The sequence below is a fragment of the Cetorhinus maximus genome, chromosome 4 (assembly GCF_964194155.1).
Source record: "Cetorhinus maximus chromosome 4, sCetMax3.hap1.1, whole genome shotgun sequence".
Lineage (NCBI taxonomy): Eukaryota > Metazoa > Chordata > Chondrichthyes > Lamniformes > Cetorhinidae > Cetorhinus > Cetorhinus maximus.
Genome location: NC_135882.1, coordinates 103,951,558 through 103,971,169, shown reverse-complemented (window position 1 = coordinate 103,971,169; position 19,612 = coordinate 103,951,558). Strand labels below are relative to the sequence as shown.

The following is a 19,612-nucleotide window of genomic DNA, read 5'->3' as shown; positions in this document are numbered from 1 at the left end:
CCTTATTTAAGGAAGGATGTAAATGCATTGGAGGCGATTCAAAGGAGGTTTACTAGATTGATACCTGGAATGAGCGGGTTGTCTTTATGAGGAAAGGTTGGACAGACTGGGCTTGTTTCCACTGGAGTTTAGAAGAGTGAGGGGTGATTTGATTGAAGTATACAAGATCCTGAGTGGCCTTGACAAGGTGGACATGGAAAGGATGTTTCCTCTTGTGGGGGAGTAAAATTAGGGGTCATCCTTTTAGGATAGAGATGAAAAAATTTTCTCTCAGAGGGCTGTGCGACTTTGGAATTCTCTGCCTCAGAAGGTGGTGGAGGTGGGGTTATTGAATATTTTTAAGGCAAAGGTAGATAGATTCTTGTTAGGCAAGGGAAGCAAAGGTTATCGGGGTTAGACGGGAATCGAAACACCAGAAGATCAGCCATGATCTGGTTGAATGGTGGAGCAGGCTCGAGGGGCTGAATGGTCTACTCCTGTTCCTATTTCTTATGTTCTTATGTTCGAAATCTATCCTATTTAGCACGATGGTAGTACCACACAACACGATAGAGGATATCCTCAACTTGAAGGCAGGACTTCGTCTCCACAATGACTGTGCAGTGGTCACTCCTACTGATACTGTCAGGGACAGATGCATCTGTGACAGGCAGGTTGGTGAGGATGAAGTCAAGTATGTTTTTCCCTCTTGTTGGTTCCCTCACCACCTACTGCAGACCCAATCTAGCAGCTATGTCATTTAGGACTAGGCTAGCTCAATCAGTAGTGGTGCTACCGAGCCACTCTTGGTGATGGACACTGAAGTACCCCACCCAGAGTATATTTTCCACCCTTGCCATCCTCAGGGATTCCTCCAAGTGATGTTCAACATGGAGGTGCACTGATTCATCAGCTGAGGGAGGGCGGTATGTGGTAATCAGCAGGAGGTTTCCTTGCCCATGTTTGACCTGATGCCATAAGACTTCATGGTGTCCGGAACTGATGTTGAGGACTCCTAGGGAAACTCCCTCCTGACTGTATACCAGTGTGCCACCACCTCTGCTGGGCCTGTCCTGCTGTTGGGACAGGGCATACCCAGGGATGGTGATTGTGGTTTCTGGGACATTATCTGTAAGGTATGATTCCATGAGGATAACTATGTCACACTAGTCTGTGAAACAGCTCTCCCAATTTTGGCACTAGCTCCCAGATGTTAGTAAGGAGGACTTTGCAGGGTCGACAGGGCTGAGATTGCCGTTGTTGTTTCCGATGCCAGGTGGTTCATCCGGTTTCATTCCCTTTTTTGTGACTTTGTAGCAGTTTGATACAACTGAGTGGCTTGCCAGGCCATTTCAGAGGGCACTCAAAAGTCAACCACATTGCTGTGTGTCTGGAGTCACATGTAGGCCATTTTAGGTAAGGACGACAGATCCCCTTCCCTAAAGGACATTAGGGAACCAGATAGGTTTTTACAACAACCGACAATGGTTTCATGATCATTATTAGACTTTTAATTCCAGATTTTTATTGAATTCAAGTACCACCATCTGCTGTGGTGGGATTCGAACCCAGGTCCCCAGAGCATTTGGAAATTTGGAATTGTGCCCCTGTGTTCTTCCTGCCAAAGTGTATCACTTCGCACTTCTCTGTGTTAAATTTCACTTGCCATGTGTCCAGTCGGTTCACTGGCCTATGTCCTCTTGAAGTCTATCACTATCCCCAGAGTTCACTCTACTGCCAAGTTTTGTGTCATCTGCAAAATTTTGAATTAGTGCCCTGTACACCCAAGGCCAGTTCATTAATTTGTATCACAAAAAGCAGTGGTCCTAGTACTGACCTGAGGGATACCACTATATACCTTCCTTCAGTTGAAAACAACCTTTCTATTTTCTCACTTATTCAATTTTGTATATATGCTGCCACTACCCCTTTTATTCCCTGGGTTAGAACTTTGCTGACAAGCCTATTATGTAGCACTTTATCAAGCACCTTATGGGAGTCCATATATACGCCACATCAACCGCAATGCCCTTATTAAACCTCTCTATTCCCTGCTCAAAAACTCAGTCAAATTAGTCAAACTTAATTTGTCTTTCATAAATCCATCTGGCTTTCCTTAATTAATCCACACTTGCCCAAGTGACTCCACACTTGTCCAAGTTTAATTAATCCACACTTGTTCAAGTGACCCCACCAAGGTTAAAGTGACTGATCTGCAGTTGCTGGGTTTATCCTTACAACCTTTCTGGAACAAGGGTGTAACATTTGCATCTTCTCCCTGATGTGCCTCACCCACAAAGATAATGAGGAGCTGCAGCAGTTGATTTTCCCCAGATGACAAAGAGCTGATATCCCAATAAGGTAGCATGTTTTAGTGGGCAGGACTCGCACCCAGAAATGGGTGACTCACTGACTCCCGCCCCCGCTGTCGTCTTTCGCCACATAATACGACAATCATTCAATTGATGGCTACAGGGCGGGTTTCCAGCCTGCGGCATCGCTATATTGTGGTTCTCCTGCCCAATTCGAGATGGAGGGTAGGATGTCTGGTGCTCGAATTTACAGGCTGTGACCTGGAAGGAAGTCACAGTCACTAATTTAAAAGGGCACCTGGCTCAGAATAGCATCAGGTGCCCCTGTGCTTCACTACAGTCAAAGCAAGAAGGAAGTTTGTGAATTCTGCAAGACTGACAAGCATTGGCTGAAGTAAGTATTATTAAACTTAATAATGTTTGAAATTCTGCAGAGGTTTAGAATTAAGTGCTTTTGGCAGGGAACACACATGACATGCATTCTGATCATCTACATTATGTTAAGATCTGAATATTGAGTAGCTGAATCATTCTAACATGTATTCCTCCATTGATGGCCAAGAGAATGGCGAGAGGAAAGAGGGAGGGTAGAAGGTTCAGAACTGCCTCTCGTTTCGATGATGATTCCCTCTGAACCCTCTTCCAGGTTGTGACCATCAGGCCTGAGGTTCTAATGCCAGCAGATGGAAAGAGAAGACCTCCCTCAATAACCCGAGCTGCCTGGACTGAGGTGGCGGCATAGGTCAGCAGCATTGGTGTGGTGCCTAGAGGTTGGAGGCCAAACCAGAAGAGGCTAAATGACCTTTTGAGATCCACAAGGATGAGTAAGTCTGCACTCAGTCTATTAGTGTACATGGAAGGTACAGGGAAGGTTCGATAAGGCTCGAGCCTGTGAGTACCTCAGAAGTCTGAGGCAGTATTATGCACAAATAACACTATTCATGGCCCCGATGTCTCTGTGGAGTGTCGTTGTAGTTCCGGGGGTTTGAGGAGTGGGGAGGGGGGTTGGCCTTAGACTTGAGGAAGGTATACAGTGCATTGGCTGTCAACCATTGCGCAGAGTATGCATTCCTCACAGATCTTGGACATATGTTGAAATTAGGTTACCTGAGAATAATCATCGTTGTAATGCCACACCTCATTTCAGGAAAAGCGGGCCCACAATGCCTGTAAGAGAAACAGGGCTGGAGGTGGCGTCCTCGATCTGGTAATCCTCACTCCCCTGGAGGAGGAGGTTCTGCTGTTGTCCTCCACAGAATGGAGCTGCTCCATTGGCAGAGGTGAAATTGGAGGAAGGCCTCGGGGTGGTGAGATTGCAAGGGGCTTAATCAAAATTTGGGACAGAGATGGGGAGAGGGCTAGGGGGAGGGTGCATGATGCCAGAAATGGTTACGTGAATTGTAAATTTGTGGTTTATGCATTCAAAGGCTGGAATGCTTCCTGGTAGAAACCTTGGGCAGAATTTTTTGCTGAGTGGGCACGCGTGTGCATGCCCGACTCGCTCCAGCGTGAAACAGCATGTGATGACGTCGGATGAGTGTCCCGATGTCATCACGCACTCACGCGATATTTCGATTGGTGGGCACGCGTTAAACTCGGAAGCATACCCGCTGACATTTAAGACAATTAAGCCCATTAATGACGCAATTAACAGATTTTTGTTGCCTATCCAACGTTACAGTTGGCGGGCGGGCGAATCGGCCAGGCAGCGTTTGCATTTTTCAGGAAACCTCATCCAAGGGCGGGATGAGGTTTCCATGATAAATTAAAATAGAAATAAATTTCTGTGGATAGCATTTTCATTATCTATATTTTCAGGTGACTGATTATGAAACTTGGACACTTCCGGTTTCTGTGATCTTTATTTTAGGTTATTCATACCTTCAGCTCCCTGAGGCAGCTCTCTGCCTTTGGGGAGCTTTCTGTGAGTGTTCGCCCATGCCCGCGCTGACTTCAGCGCTCACTTACCTCCACCCTGGCAGTACTGAGCCTTTCAGTGCATGCTTCATGCTGGCTGGCTGTCAATTTACAGCCAGCCAGCGTGAATTCGCGGTTGGGAGCCGGTAATGGTTGGCGGTCCATTCCCTGGCTGATCCCGGATCAGCCCACCGTCTCCGCCCACTGTACTGAAAATTCTGCCCTTGTGAGGATGTTATTGCTGGTTAAATGGTTACAAGATGTCATATCACATAACCCATATATTGCTAATGATGTTGGATCTTGTGACCTTGCACACCCCATGAAGGCTCTGAAAGGCCAATGAGCGCCCTTTCTTCTGTGTGTCCTGCACAAGCGAACAGGCCATGTGCACTGCAATCACCCATTCTTCGGAGGGTCAAGCTTCCCCCATGGACAGACTAATGACTGTTCTAGAGGGATGAACCCACCGTATTGCCAATGCAGTTTTGGCTATGCACTCTGACCTGCACACCATCGCCCTGGACAGGGGGAATGGGAGCCTGGACACTGAGCCAGCTCCTGGGACCTCACAGGAAGGCAGGGAGGACCTCTACATCCTCATGTCGCAGAATGAGGAGCAACTGCCGCCATCTGGAAGCACCTTTTGGGGCACTCGTGATGGGGGCAGCACCGCCCCCCGCCCCCGCCCCCACCCCCACCCCTCCACCATTGGCATAGTCCTCCTAGATTACCACCGTGACAAAAGGCTGTCTTGCGACTCATCAGGAGTCTTCTAACATAGGGGGCTCTCAAGGCCTAAGCCACACAGAGGATGACCACCAAAGTCATCGAGGGCAAGGGGACAAGCAGATCAGCAGCCTCTCTCCAGTGCAGCAGCAAGTGCGGGGGTGGGGGGAAACGGGGAGCACTGCACTGGAGCACAAGGAAAAGAATTTAGAAAAATCCACAGTAGTCACAAACTGGGTCACATGGGTGTTTTCTGAACATATTTTCATTAGATGGGCCGTTGGTCATTTGTTAATAAACCTACTTATTATCCCTCATGCAGAGGTTGAGTTTATCTCTAATTGATTTATGCAATGTCTGGAGAAAACATTCATGCAGTTTCAGTAATGAACATTGGCCAAGATTCAACAACGTCTAAGGTATCGAGATGGTGAGTGCGCTGACAAGATTTTCTCAGTAGGATCGCAGTGTAGGTGGAATGACTTTGAGACAAAGGCAGTACAAGCATCTCAGAGGCCAAGAGTACTTGACCTACTGGAACCTCTGCCTCATTAAGGCCTTTCGTGTGTCCCGTGCAGGACCTTGCACTTCTCCGTCGGGGTGTTCCCTCATCAACCTCATCATCAAAGGAATACCCGCTATCTTGCATCTCCTCTTCCTCTCAGGATGGCATGGTTATGCAGAATGCAGCACACACCAACCATCAGTGACTCTCTGGATGGCAAGTACTGCAATGCTCCTCTTGATCTATCCAGGCAGTGGAACCTCACCTTTAGCAGCCCAATTGTCTGCTCCATGATGGCCCTGGTTGTGCCATTTTAGCTCCTCTCTGTGTCTGTTCTGGGGCCCTTACTGGTGTCATGAGCCATCTCTTCAAATTTTCTTGTCACCCAGAAGCTAACCATCGAGAGCATCAGGTCCATTGAATATGTTTGGCACCTGGGAGCTCCTTAGAATGTAAGAGTTGTGTCTGCTGCCCGGATACGTGGGGCAGACCTGCATAACTCTTCAATTGTGGTCACCGACCAACTGGACATTTAAAGAGTGATAGCCCTTCCTGTTAATGAATGTGCAGGGCTGGCCTGCTGGAGCCTTTATGGTCTATTGCTCCCTGGGCCCCGGGGAAACCTGCGATCGCTGCAAAATGTGGCGGTCCATGAAAAATGCGATGTACTGACCTGGCTTTTGGAATATTGCATCTGTAAAGACTTTAATGCAGTGGTGTGCAGCAGTCTCCGAAATGCCACTGAAATCTCCACAGGCAGTCTGAAAGAGTCCAATGGCAAAGAAATCCAGCGCCACAGTGACCTTGATGACCATTGGCATTGGGTGACCACAAACGCAGCTGGAAGCTATTTCCCCTGTCAGCATCTCACAGAGAGAGGTCCCTGTGGCACCGTGGAGAGCCTGAGTCTCCTCCAACACTGTGTCTCTGACATTTGAATGTAGCTCATTCTCTGCCTAAAAACATGATTGGCAGCGTAAGTGCTTCTGCACTTCTGTAGTTGCAGCATCATGTCTTCATCAGTTGCTTGCTCCAGTGCTGCACTGCCACCTTCATGCACCACCAGTGCATCCTGCCCCTAACGATTTGGCCTTCTCCCTCTGCTTCTCAATCTCCTCCTCACTGGAAGATGTGTCTCCCATGGAGACCACTGTCCCCGTGTTCATACAACCAAACAGGCTGAGGTGCAGATGTGGCACCAACTACACATTTCTGCACGCTCATTCAAGCCTTAAAACAGCAAGGGTGCACCCTTGAACCACAGCTTCCAATAGCAAATGATGACAGCACATATAGCAGCCTGAACTGCTGAGGTCAAACAAAGGACCCAGCTGCTGACTTTGAACCCACCCTTACAATCATTCAGTGCAAAAATCAAAATGTCCACCTGTCATGCTTCACACTCTCTAAATGTTTTATTGCTCCCAGCATGTATTATTCCAGTCAATTGCACCTTTAACAAGCTTAGCAATCCAGTTTCAATCAATTTGAATAAGGTGGGTGGGCTCCCAATTTCTTGGGCTGCTCGCCTAGCATATTATTGTTGGGATGTTGGGAACGCAACATGACGTCATTGCGCCTAATAATATGTCGGCATGAACGCAGTATGGGCTTGTTTTTGTTCATCCCAGTTGAAGCAAGGAATAATTAAATGTGCTATTCCATACATTTCAGTCATGATATCAGAGACAGGTCCATGCAAAGCCTAGATGCACTTTCACAAAGTGCTAATGAAAGGCTCCCCTTATTAGCTTTCCCACCCTTCTTGTGGCTGATTGCAGATTGGAATTGGCAGTGCCATTCCAGGTCTTTACCCAGCCTGATCAAAAAGCAGAACACTGTGGATGATGGAAATCCAAAGTAAAAACAGAAAATGCTGGAAATGCTCAGCAGGCCAGGCAGCATTTGTGGAGAGAGAAACCGAGTTAACATTTCAACTTGAAGAAAGGTCCTCTCTCCACAGATGCTGCCTGCCCTGCTGACTATTTCCAGTTTTTTTGTTTTTATTTCCTTTACCTGTCCTTTTAGCTACAAGAAAGTATAGTTTATAGAATGGTATGAAAGGCTAAAAGATAAAAGAACTTAAAAATAAAATCTAAGGGATTGACAGTGCAGTAAAACTCCAACTTTGTTAATAGTTTATTTAGGTTACAGCAACTTTACTGAGACACAAGAATAGGAACAATAAAATAGGAAAATGATCATCTTAACATTATTTCTTCATTTAGAATTCAATCAGTAGGAAAATAATTAATCTACTAAATTTTACGCTTGAAATGGCATAAAAGTACCTGATATGTAAATCTTTCCATTGTGCACTGCACCAGCGTGAGCTGCCAGGGGCTGAGGCAGAGAGGACAAGTAGCACCATTCATTGGCTTCCAGATTGTAACATTCAACACTTGACAAATAACCAGTTTCGTTCCTTCCACCAATCGCATACAAATGTTTATCCAGAAAGCAGGCATAGAAACTTGCTCGCCTACAATAAAATTAAAAGTCAGATTATAAGACACTTATCAGAAAGACATTATTTTCTGATTTTGAATGTAAATTGTCATAAATCCATATGTTGCTGCCTGGTAAAGTTACCATTGGCAATGTGAATTTAGAAGACTGGCAGATGTGCCAGTTAAATGCCAGTTCTGACAGTGAAACGACCTGTAGCAATTGAAGACCTCAGTTTCACTCAAGTGATGAACTTCCTGATCCTGGATTCAGGCATCATCAGGTAGGAACACACCACAACAGTGGCTTATATTATTTTTGTAGGGTGCAGAGCAGCATTCCTATTCATTCTGGCACACAAAAAATAATTTGGAACTTACCTTTTGGGACCTCTTCTATTGTATGGCCAGTAACACTGGTTGGAGAGGCATTCAGGGCCCTGTACATGACACGGGAGCCAAATTTGCATTTTTTGCAAATTTCTAACACTTTTATCAATGGATATGGGACTTGGGCTGCAAAATGGAGTTTAGGTTGAGGATCAGCCATGATTGTATTATCTTTCATTAAATGGCGCAGCAGCTCAAGGGGCCTACTCCTGCTCCTATTTCTAATGTTTTAATATACTTAAAAGTGACTATTGCCTGATACAGGCAGATGCTTTGGTCACCCAGCAGTAGACCCTTTAAAAATGGCAACAACTGCAGTGGTGGCTTTAACAGGGCAGCAAGTCTACTAGCCCCATTTTGAGGCCACTAAGACTTTCATTGGCTCAAATCTTCCGATCAGGGTCGGAACCACTGTTTCCGACTTAGATCAGACAAAAAAAACCCACTTACCTTCTTCCGATTTTTCTGGCCAGTCTTCCGATGGAGGATCCTGCAAATCTCACTCCATGCAGGAAACCTCAGAGGGAGCAGCAGAGAGAATCTGTGCTGACCACGCCCCCTTTTTGCAGCATGAGCTGCTGTATTCTGGTAAGAGCGAGCTTAAATGTCCCAGTGTGTTAGTGAATGAGTGTATGAATGGATGGGTGAATGTGTAGGTGTGCAGTGGGTAGTGTGGGTGAGGTAAGGGGGTAGGGTGGCAGTTGGGTAGGGTGGTGGTTGGGTAGGGTCGTGAGGTCAGGGTAGTCGGGGAAGGTCGAGGGTGAGTTGGGGCATCGGGGTGGGAGTCAGGTGGTTGAGGCTGGTCAGGTTGGGTTGGGGAGAGTCAGGGAGGAGTTGAGTGGTGGGGGCTAGTCAGGTCAGGCTGGGTGGGGGTTAGGTCAAATGGGAGTCAGGTAATGGGAGTTAGTCAGGTCGGGTTGGAAGAGTCGAGTGGTGGAGAATAGGCAGGTTGGGTCGGGGGAGCCGAGGTTTGGGGAAGTGAGTCGGGGGAAGTCGAGGGTTGAGGTAAGAGTCGCAGGGTGGGTCAGTTGTATAGCTACCCAGGAGTTAGACTAGGATTTTTCTGTCTAACATTCCCTGGGTAACTATTCAGGTAAGTATGTCAGAACCATCCGATGTTTCCAACTCTAATTCTAGAGCTGGAGACTTTCAGGGAGGAAGGGAATTACCCATCAGAAGTTCAAACTTCCCACCAATTCCCACAGAGTCAGTTGAGACATTTGAGGGGTCCTGAAGCACACCTTGCTGGGTACATCCAGTCCCTGATGATCTGAAGAGACCTGAAGATCTGGGCCATTAATGCCGATTTGGCTCAGTTAAAATTAGTCCCCAGTTACTCTTTTCCTCATCCATTGCCCACCTCCCATTTTCTCCCTTTTCTGTTTGGGATTTTTACATGCTTTTTGCCCTCTCAGTGGTTATTTTCAAAGGTCTTTTAAGCAGAGATGTCATGTTAAACTTGCATTGAGCTTTTGGTTAGACCATACTTGTACAGTGCACAGTTCTGGTCACTGCTTATAAAATGGATGTACAAGCAGTGGAAAAGGTGCAAACAAGATTCACAAGGATGATATCGAACTGACAGGCTACACTATTCAGGAAAGGCTGGAGCTTCTTCCTCTAGGAAAGAGAAGGCTGAGGGGTGACCTAATAGAGGTCTTTAAGATAAGAATCTAAGTGGGGTAGAGGAGCAAGGGGATCTTGGAGCACAAATATACTCATCACTACATCACTAAAAATAGCAACACAGGTTGACATGTTCATTAGAAAGAAAATTAAAAAATAGGAATGTTCTGCTCAACTTGTATAGAGTCTCGGTCAAAGCACACCTGGGGTGAAATTTTACGCTGGCGGGATTATACGGTCCCGGCGAAGTAAATGGACTTTTGAACGGCTTGCTGCATTTTACAGCACCGCCCCCACTGAGACAGGGCCGTAAAATTCCTCCCCTGGGCTATAGTGTACAGCCCAACCAGGCAGGTGGTGGTTGCTGTTGGTACTACACTCACCCAAGGCCCAGGATCGCCGATGGACCCAGGCACAGCTGAGCGATGACAGGAGGGGGATCACGGGGAAGATGGGAGGGGGTTGGTAGCAAGGGCAGGTGGGTGGTTCTAACCGGGACCTCTCCTTCCTGATGCTAGGTCTCTCAATCAGGCAGAGTGCCTTTGAATGAGGAACCCCACCCACCCGCCAACCAACGCCCTCCACCAGATGCCTGCAAGCAACCCTGACGGGGTTTACTTTTAGGGCTTTCACATGACGAGTCCCCGATTAACTGCCCACTTTAAGGGACTCATTGGCAGCAGGGCAGGAAAGCCATCCACGGACCTTGCCGCCATGGATTTAATTGGGGCAGAGGCAGGAAAGCAAAGGGTGTCCACTCACCACCTCCCGCCCAATTAAATGACCCCTTCCATCAAACACGCCACAGGGGAGGGCATTAAATTCCACGTGGGGAAGATCAAAGCCAGAGGTCAACAAAAAATCAAATAGGGCATTCAGAAGAAACTTATTTACCCAGAGAATGTGCAATTTGCTACCACAGGGAGTGGTTGAGGTGAATAATATAGTTGTATTTAAGGGGAGGCCAAACAAGTAGTGTTTTCAGATTACTTTGCTGAGATTCAGTCCTGGATATGCTGAAATATACATTGGGAAGACTACAGTTATTCTCTTTGGTACGCGCCACAAGCACTGTACCCTCACAACTGATCCCATTCCCCTCCCTGACCAATATCTCAGATTAATCTAGGCTGTTCTTGATGTCTTATGACTCACTGAGCTGAGCTTCCTACCCCATTTCCTGTCCATCATAATCATTGTCCACTTAGGCACAAAAGGCGGCCATTCAGTCCATCAAGTCTAGGGAAGCAATCCACTCAGTACCCATCTCCCCCCACCCCCAACCCCAGCCTGTAGTCCTGCAAGTTAATTTCCCTCAATTGCCTATCCAATTTCCTTCTGAAATCATTCATCATCTCTGTCTCCACCACCCACATAGCAGCAGATTCCAAGTCATTAACACTTACTGCGTAAAAAGGTTCTTCTTCAAAGCCCTTTGCATCTCTTGCCCAAAGTCTTCCATCTGTGTCCACTAGTCTTTGTACCATCAGCTAACGGGAACAGCTTCTCTTTGTCTACCTTATTTAAACCTGTCATAATCTTAGGCACCTTTATTAAATCAGCCCTTGATCTCCTTTCCTCCAAAGAGAACATCTCCAGCTTCTCCAAGGTAACTTAGAGAAGCTAATTCCTTATCTCTGGAACCACTCTGGTAAATTTCAATTGCACCCTTTTCAAGGACCCTTAAATCCTTCATAAATTGTGGTGACGAGAACTGGATGCGATTTATGGCTGTGGCCTAACTAGAGCTTTATTCAGGTTCAGTTTATCTTCTCTCTGCTTTTATACTTAATACCTCTACTTATGAAGTCAAGATCCCATATTCCTTGCTAACTACTCTCTCAATATGTCCTGCCACCTTCCATGCACCCACATGTTCTTCTGACCCTGCACACTCAAACTGTGCCATTAAATCTATATTGCCTCTCTCTTTCCCTTCTGCCAAAATGCATCTCCTCACACATCTCTGATTTCAATTCAATCTGCCACTTGTCTCCCCATTCTGCTAGCCTATCTATGTCCTGTTAGTCGATAGGTATCATCCTCAGTGTCAGCCATACCCCCCATGTTTGATATCGTTGACAAATTTTGAAATTTTACTCTATATTTTAATATCAAAATCATTTCTATATATAAGAAAACAGTGGTCCGAGCACTGAACCTTCAGGAACACTACCATGTACCACCCTCCAGTCTGAAAAAACAAACATTTACCACAATTTTCTGTTTTCTGTCCTTAAGTCAATTTTTTACCCAAGCTGACACTGACCCTCCTATTCCATAAGCCTCAATTTTTTTAAAGAGCCTTTAATTTGGTACTTTGCCAAATGCTTTCTTAAAATCCACATAGTTAACAGCCATTGCTTTCTAACTTCTAACTCTCATAACATTGTCTGTCACGTTTTGTTCCATAATGCTCCTGTAAAGCACTTTGAGACATTTTATTACATTAAATGTGCTATATAAATGCAAGTTGCTGTTATTATCTCTGGCCTAGCCTCAGCCCTTCTCATGCTGAAACCCTCATCCATGTCTTTGCCACCTCCAGACCTGACTATGCCAATGTTGGCCTCCCATCCTATATGCCATAAAATTCAGCTTGTCCAAAACTCTGCCAATGCATCCTATTTCATTCTAAGTTCCAGTCATTCATTACTCCTGTCCTATGGTGACTTGCAGTCTCTCAATGCTTCAAATATAAAATTCTCAATCTTGTGTCCAAATCCCCTCATGAACCTACCTCTTTCTATTTTCATACAGCCCCCTGAGAACTCAGTGTTCCTCCAACTCTGCCCTCTTACATTTCCTGAAATTTCTTGTCCCCACCATTAATGGTAGTGCCTATATCTCTCTACCTTCCCCTCCTGATTTAAGACACTCCTTAAGCCCACCTCTTTAACCAAGTTTTTATTCACCCCTTCTAATAACTATTTTTCTGGTTCAGAGTTGATTTTTTTCTGATGACACAACTTTGAAGCACCTTGAGCATTAAAGGTGCAATATGAATTCCAGTTGTTGTCATCCGGTGATAATCTATTTTGAGGGGGATGGTGGGGTAACTGGAGTTTCTCTGAGGGATGAAGTGGTTGCAAGATTATGTCCCTGGCAATGTTACAGAAGTAATTTACTTGCTAATTCAGTACATAAGCCAAGCTTTCTGCAGTACTCAAGAGCACTGTTGATAACAGTCAGATACTAATGGAACTTGGAGGTAGATCTATCACTGGTGGCTGAGATTCCTCCTACTCAGTTTCGGCTAACCATGTAAGCGAGTGCCACACTGAAGCTTACCAATAGTGGTAATCTGTATGGTTTAAGGTGATTAAACTACATCGGTACCCCTATATACTTAAAAGTTTCCAAGCTTTGGTCTGGCAGTTTGTACCTAAGCTCCCTGGACTTGTGTCATTATAAGAAAAGAACATTCAGCCAGAAAGTCTACACATCTCAGTTTCTCAGTGGTTTAATTCAAAGCCTCTCAAGCTTGGGGATGGGTATCCCTAAATGTCAGATACCGAGATAACCAAAAAGCAAAATCAATCTACAATAGACATCTCAATACTCATCAAGGGAGGCAGGCAAATGTTCTTAATTTTTTTTGTATAAGAAATGCAGCTGCATTTGTTGTTCAATGACAACTGGATGTTTCCACATGTGTCAGCCATGGCTCAACTGGTGACACTCTCACATCATAGTCAAAAATTTGTGGGTTCAAGTCTCACTCCAGGTCTTGAACACAACAACCTAGGGTGACACTCCAGTGCACTACAGAGGGAGAGATGCACAGTCAGAGATGACATGTTTCAGTGGAGGTGTTAAACCAAGGCCCCATTTTCCCTCTCAGGTGGATGTAAAGAAGTCCCACAACAGTATTTCAAACAAGGATAGGGATGTTATCCCTGGTATCCTGACAAATATTTATCCCTTAATCAACATCACAAAAACAGATTACCTGGTTACTATCACAATACTACTTATAGAAAATTGCTGCGGGTAAATTGGCTTTCAAGTTTCCTACATTATAGCAGTGACTACACTTCAAAAGGTGGTTCATTTGCTGTAAAGTGTTTTGGGATGTCCAGTGGTCATGAAAGGCGCTATATAAATCCAGTTCTATCTTTATTTTTATTGTAGTATGTATAGGCAGGGAAAGAGAAGGGATTGGGTAGAACACAAAAAAGAGCAAGCAACTAAATAAAGTGAGAGGATGACGAGGTAACAGATAGGGTTGAAGAGGGAAATGCCATTGTTGTGGTATACATGGATTTCCAAAAGGTTTTTAATACAGTGCTGCACAACAGACTTGTGAGCAAAGTTATAGCTCATGGAATAAAAGGGACAGTGGCAACATGGATGTGAAATTGGCTGAGTGACAGGAAACAGAGAGGGTAATCGATGTTTTTCGGGCTGGAGGAAAGTTTGTAGTGGAGTTCCCCAGGGGTCGGTGTTGGGACCATTACTCTTCCTGATATATATTAATGACCTAGGCCTTGGTGTACAAGGCACAATTTCAAAATTTTCAGACGATGCAAAACTTGGAAACATTGTGAACAGTGAGGAGGATAGTGTAAAACTTCAAAAGGCCATAGAGAAATTGGTGGAATGGGCACACAGTGGTGGATGAAATTCAATACAGAGAAGTGTGAAGTGATTCATTTTGGTAGGAAGAATGTGAAGAGACAATATAAAAAAAAGATATAATTCTAAAGGGGGTGCAGGAGTAGCGGGACCTGGGTCTACATATGTATGTCATTGAAGGTGACAGGGCAGGTTGAGTGAGTGGTTAATAAAACATACAGCATCCAAGGTTTTATTAATAGGACCACAGAGTACAACAGCAAGGAAGTTATGTTAAACTTTAACAGAACATTAGTTCAGCCTCAGCTGGAGTATTGCTTCCTGTTCCGGGCACCAGACTTCAGGGAAGATGTGAAGGCATTAAAGAGGATGCAGAAAAGATTCATGAGAATGGTTCCAGGGATGAGGAACTTCAGTTATGTGGCTGGACTGCCGAGGTTGGTACTGTTCTCCTTGGAGGAGAGAAGGTTGCAAGCAGATTTGATAGAAGTCTTCAAAATCATGAGGGGTCAGGACAGAGTAGGTGGGGAAAAAACTGTTCCCAAAGGTGGAAAGATCGAGAATGAGAGGGCGCAGTTTTCAGGTAAGGAGAAGCTTTTTCACATCGCAAGCGGTTAGGACCTGGAATGCACTGCCTGAGAATGTGGTGGAGGCAGATTCAATCGAGGCATTCAAAAGGGAATTGGATTATTATCTGAAAAGGAAGAATATGCAGGGCCAAAGGGAAAAGGTGAGGGTGTGGCACTGGGTAAAGTGCTCCTTCAGAGAGCCAGGACAGACACAATGAGCTAAATGGCTTCCTTCTATGCTGTAACAATTCTGTGACTGTGATTCTGGAACATGGATTTAGCATGTATAAGCAAGTAGCTAAAAAATATAAATTAACATTCAGAAAAACACCAGGAATTAATTTACTAGTTACAAAATAAGTTAGCTTCCTTCTTAAGCCTTTAATCCAGAATAGATGATTTACTGATTTTAATGCTGGTCCTTACACTTGCCTACTTACCAGGAGCAATTCTACTTATAATTCTTCTCATTATCTATCCTCAAAAAGCAAAGAGCTTTGAAGAAGAGTCAAAACGTTAACTCTGTTTTTTACTCTCCACAGATGCTATTAGACCTACTGAGTTTTTCCAGCATTTTCTGTTTTTGTCTCAAAATAGGAAAGTTGCTCTTGGTATGTCCTGCCCACAAAAACAGGATGAACCTAATCTGACCAATTACCACCTGATCAACCTACCTTCAGTCAGCAAAGTGATGGAAGGTGTCACCGACTCACTTACTCACCAATAACTGGTGCTCAGTTTGGGTTCTGTCAGGACCACAGGGCTTTGGATCTTGTGACAGCTTTGGTCCAGACATGGACAAAAGAGCTGAATTATGAGGTGAGAGTGACCGGCCTTGACATTAAGCCAGCATTTTACCCAGTGTGACATCAAAGATCCTTAGTAAAAGTGAAGTCAATGGGAATCAGGGAGAAAGCTCTCTGTTGGCTAGAGTCATACCTAGCAGAAAGGAAGGTGGTTGTGGTTGTTGGAGACCAATCATAGCCCCAGGATATTGCAGCGGGAATTCCTCAGGGCAGTGTCATAGGCACAAAATATTTCAGCTGCTTCAACAATGGCCTGTCCTCCATCACAAAGACAACAGTGGGAATGCTCGCTGATGATTGCACACAGTTCAGTTTCTTTTGCCTCTCCTCAGATAATGAAGCAATCCTTGCCTGAATGTAGCTTGACAACATTCAGGCTGGGAGTCAAAATTTTACATGCTAGTTTTGGGTGCATGTCAAACCCAGAAGAATGTTACATCGTATGTGATGACGTTGGGCGTGTGTCCCGATGTCAGTGCGCACTAGCGCGATAGTACAGTCGGCGGGCGCGCAAAGGAGTCGGCAGCGCACCCGTCAACAACTGATCAGCCATTGAAGGCAATTAAAAGGGCAACAGACTTGAATTTTACATTGCCCGTGTGATTTCTCGTTCAGTGCACAGGCAACACGGACACGTGGCCATCCTGTTTTTTCACTTTCCTCATCCAAGGGTGCGATAAAAGGGGAAAGGAGCACTGGCTGTGTGAGTTGTTAGGAGTTTAGGTAAGAGTCTGCTATTTCTTTATTGTTGAGATTTCAGACCTTTTCCTCTGGCTTCTTCTGAAGTTTTTGCTTTGTTAGCCTTGTTATGAGAACTCTTTTGTTTTGTCAATTCTCTTGGAGGGTTTCTGCTGAGTGCAGCCTTCAGTGCACAGGGCAGTGCCATTTGCATTTCAGCAGATGGAGATTGTACACTCCGCTGGGGGCACCTCCCCTGAGGCGGAAGAGAGGGGTAAAAGGGACAGGAGGCCAGGTGTCTGCAGGCAGTGTCACAGGGAAAGACTTGTGGGAGGAGAGGCGCTGGCATAGGGGGTGCAGGCCCAGCAGGGACAGCAAAGCAGATGAGACCGGAGAAGACACCACTATACTGCTGCCAGAGTGTACAGGCAGCGATCCAGCTACCTCAACATGTCCGAAGTCCAGTGCTGCAAGAGGCTCCACCTCTCTAGGGACACTGTGACATCATTATGCCATGTGATTGCACCAGAGATCACCTCCAACTGTGTGGGTGGGCACCCAATGCCAGTGGCTCTGAAGGTCATAGCAACTCTCAATTTTTATGAATCTGGATCTTTCCAGGGGTCAGCGGGGGACCTGTGTGGAGTGTCCCAAGCAGCTGTCCATACCCACGTCAAGCTCGTAATGGATGCTCTGTTCAAACAGGTCCTCATTATCAGACAGACCAAGCTAGCCAGTCTGAGCGAGCCAGCGGCTTTTCAGCGATTGTTGGGTTCTCCCACATTCTAGGGGGCCATAGGCTGCACTCATGTGGCCATCAAGGCATCAGCGGGTCAGCCAGGTGCTTTTGTCAATAGGAAGGATTGCCACTCCATGAACGTGCAGATAGAGTGTGACAACAAGACCTAGATTCTGCAAGTGTGTGCAACGTACCCTGGTAGCCCCCATGATACTTACATCCTGTGACACTCCCAGGTGCCAAGGATGTTCATGGCTCCAGCTCAGCTGGATGTTTGGCTGCTGGGTGACAAAGGGTATCTGTTGAAAAGGTGGCTCGTGACGCCACTCCAACAACCTAGGACAGAGGCAGAAGAGAGATACAATAGGAGTCATGCTCCACAAGGGTTGTGGTTGAGAGGACAATAGGGCTGCTGAAAATGAGAGTCTGCTGCCTGACCATTCCAAGGGTTTCTGCAATGTTTTCCAGAGTGCATGTTACTTATTTTCGTGATTTGCTGCGCTCGACACAACCTGGCACTGGCAAGGGGGGACCTACTCGAGGATAAGGGTAGCAAGGCAGCTCCTCACGCCTCAGAGGATGACTCTACTGATGGATCTGTTGAGGAGCTAGGGCAGGCACAGGATGAGGGTGTGGATGCAGATTTAAGGAACCTTCAGGGAGGCAGGGACACCAGGGAGGCCTTGATTCAACTCACCTTCAGCGAGGCTGCCAGGGCTTGGCTTCCACCTCAATGCAAGGGCACTGCCTCCGTCACACACATTTTTGAGATGGCAATGCCGTGACCCCAACGTCGCCTCACAACCTCTGTAATAAGGTTTCCTGCCCTTGCCCTTCCTCTGTTATAAGGCACTGATGAGGTCTGCACCAATGGAAAACATGGGGGACACTCAGGGCACTGAAACAAAATCTTGCTTTATATCTTTACCAGAGTTACAAACAAGGAACAAAACAAAGTCACACAAAAACAATACATAACATTGATGAAATGAAAGGATGTCACCTGTGATAACCCCATCCTGTGCTCACGATGCCTTAAACTTACACTTGTGAGTGCGGCGTCTTGGTGCCTCCACTCACTGACAACATCATTGGAGGTAGATTGCTGACTCTGCTGTCATGCCGGCCTTGGCCGTTAGTCATCTGACAAAGCAGGCTCCATCTGGGAGGGTGCAACCAGTGACATGGTAGGGCACTCATCAATCGTTGTGGCCTCCGAAGATGGCATGGTCACTGGCAGAGGGGCAGAGGAGCTGCCTTCCGCATCTGGAGTTCTGTGAGAGGAGTCCACAGAGACAACAGGTTGCCTGTCCACCAGCATGAGGTATGCCTGGACCTTCCCACTCACCACTGACAGACAGGCACCCAGCATAGAGACTTGGTGCCTCATCCATCTCTCACACTGGGGTCACAGCTGGTGTGAGGGCCTGCAGGTGTGAGCGCAACCCCAGGAACACCTGATTCTGTTCCTGGAGCTGCCTCTCAATGAGAATTGCCAATCTCTCAATAGAGGAGGCTGTGCACTCGGTGCTTCAGGGTCAACGCAATGCTCATGCTCTGCATGGACCATGACAGATACCATGGCACGCAGACCCTCAGGGATCTCCACCAGATCTTGTTGCACATCCTGCTGGATATCCAGCATCTGCCGCCTGATGGACGACTGCAGTGGCTCGTCATCTGCCTCGGACTCAGCGTGGTCCTGGCCTCCAGCAGTTCTCCAACTGCCAGCGCCATGGGCACTCTCTGCCTCTGCCAGCTCCTCGAGAATGTGATGTGCCCTCACCACTGCGCTCTTCAAATGGAGCCGACGTGCTATAGCCCACAACGTGCCTGTATCTGTGCTGGTGCTTGGTGCAGAGAGCAGATGTGACGCGGGTGCATCACTTGGCAGTTCCTCCTCGGGTGTCAAGGGGGTTTCCTCAGGGTCAGCCGCACATTGTGAGGATGGTGCTTCGGAGGGAGAAAGGGAATAAGTCAGTTAAGAAAATCATCACTAAGTGTATATGCAAGCACGGCGGTTACTTGCCAACATGGACACGTGCCTCATTGAGGCACCATGAGTGGCCAAGCGATGGGTACTCTGGACTTGAACTTCTCATTGGAGATGCCACGACACTGCCTTTCTTACACCCTCCCCCAGTTTCTCATCTGCCCACTGCACTTTTACCATCTTCCAAAACCCCTGCCTCTCCGAGACCTGTGGGCCTTGCACCTCGCTTGCATTCTTTGTCCAGAGTGTCCATCTTGAACCTGAACAGGATCAGGATGTTGGACAGTCCACCACCTATTCACGTGCACTCCAGCGCGTTATGGCTTCTCTTCTCCTTAATGTAA

At 46.4% G+C, this 19,612-nt stretch overlaps 1 protein-coding gene across 2 annotated transcripts in view; it reads right to left on the bottom strand.

The window, feature by feature from the left end:
* The window catches only part of klhl14 (kelch-like family member 14), a 215,231-nt gene that overhangs the window by 41,997 nt on the left and 153,622 nt on the right, over positions 1-19,612 (bottom strand). For both annotated transcript variants that reach the window (XM_078540578.1, XM_078540577.1), the window contains exon 5: positions 7,734-7,924. In XM_078540578.1, the coding sequence (XP_078396704.1) occupies positions 7,734-7,924 (191 nt within the window). The remainder of the gene's footprint in view (positions 1-7,733; positions 7,925-19,612) is intronic.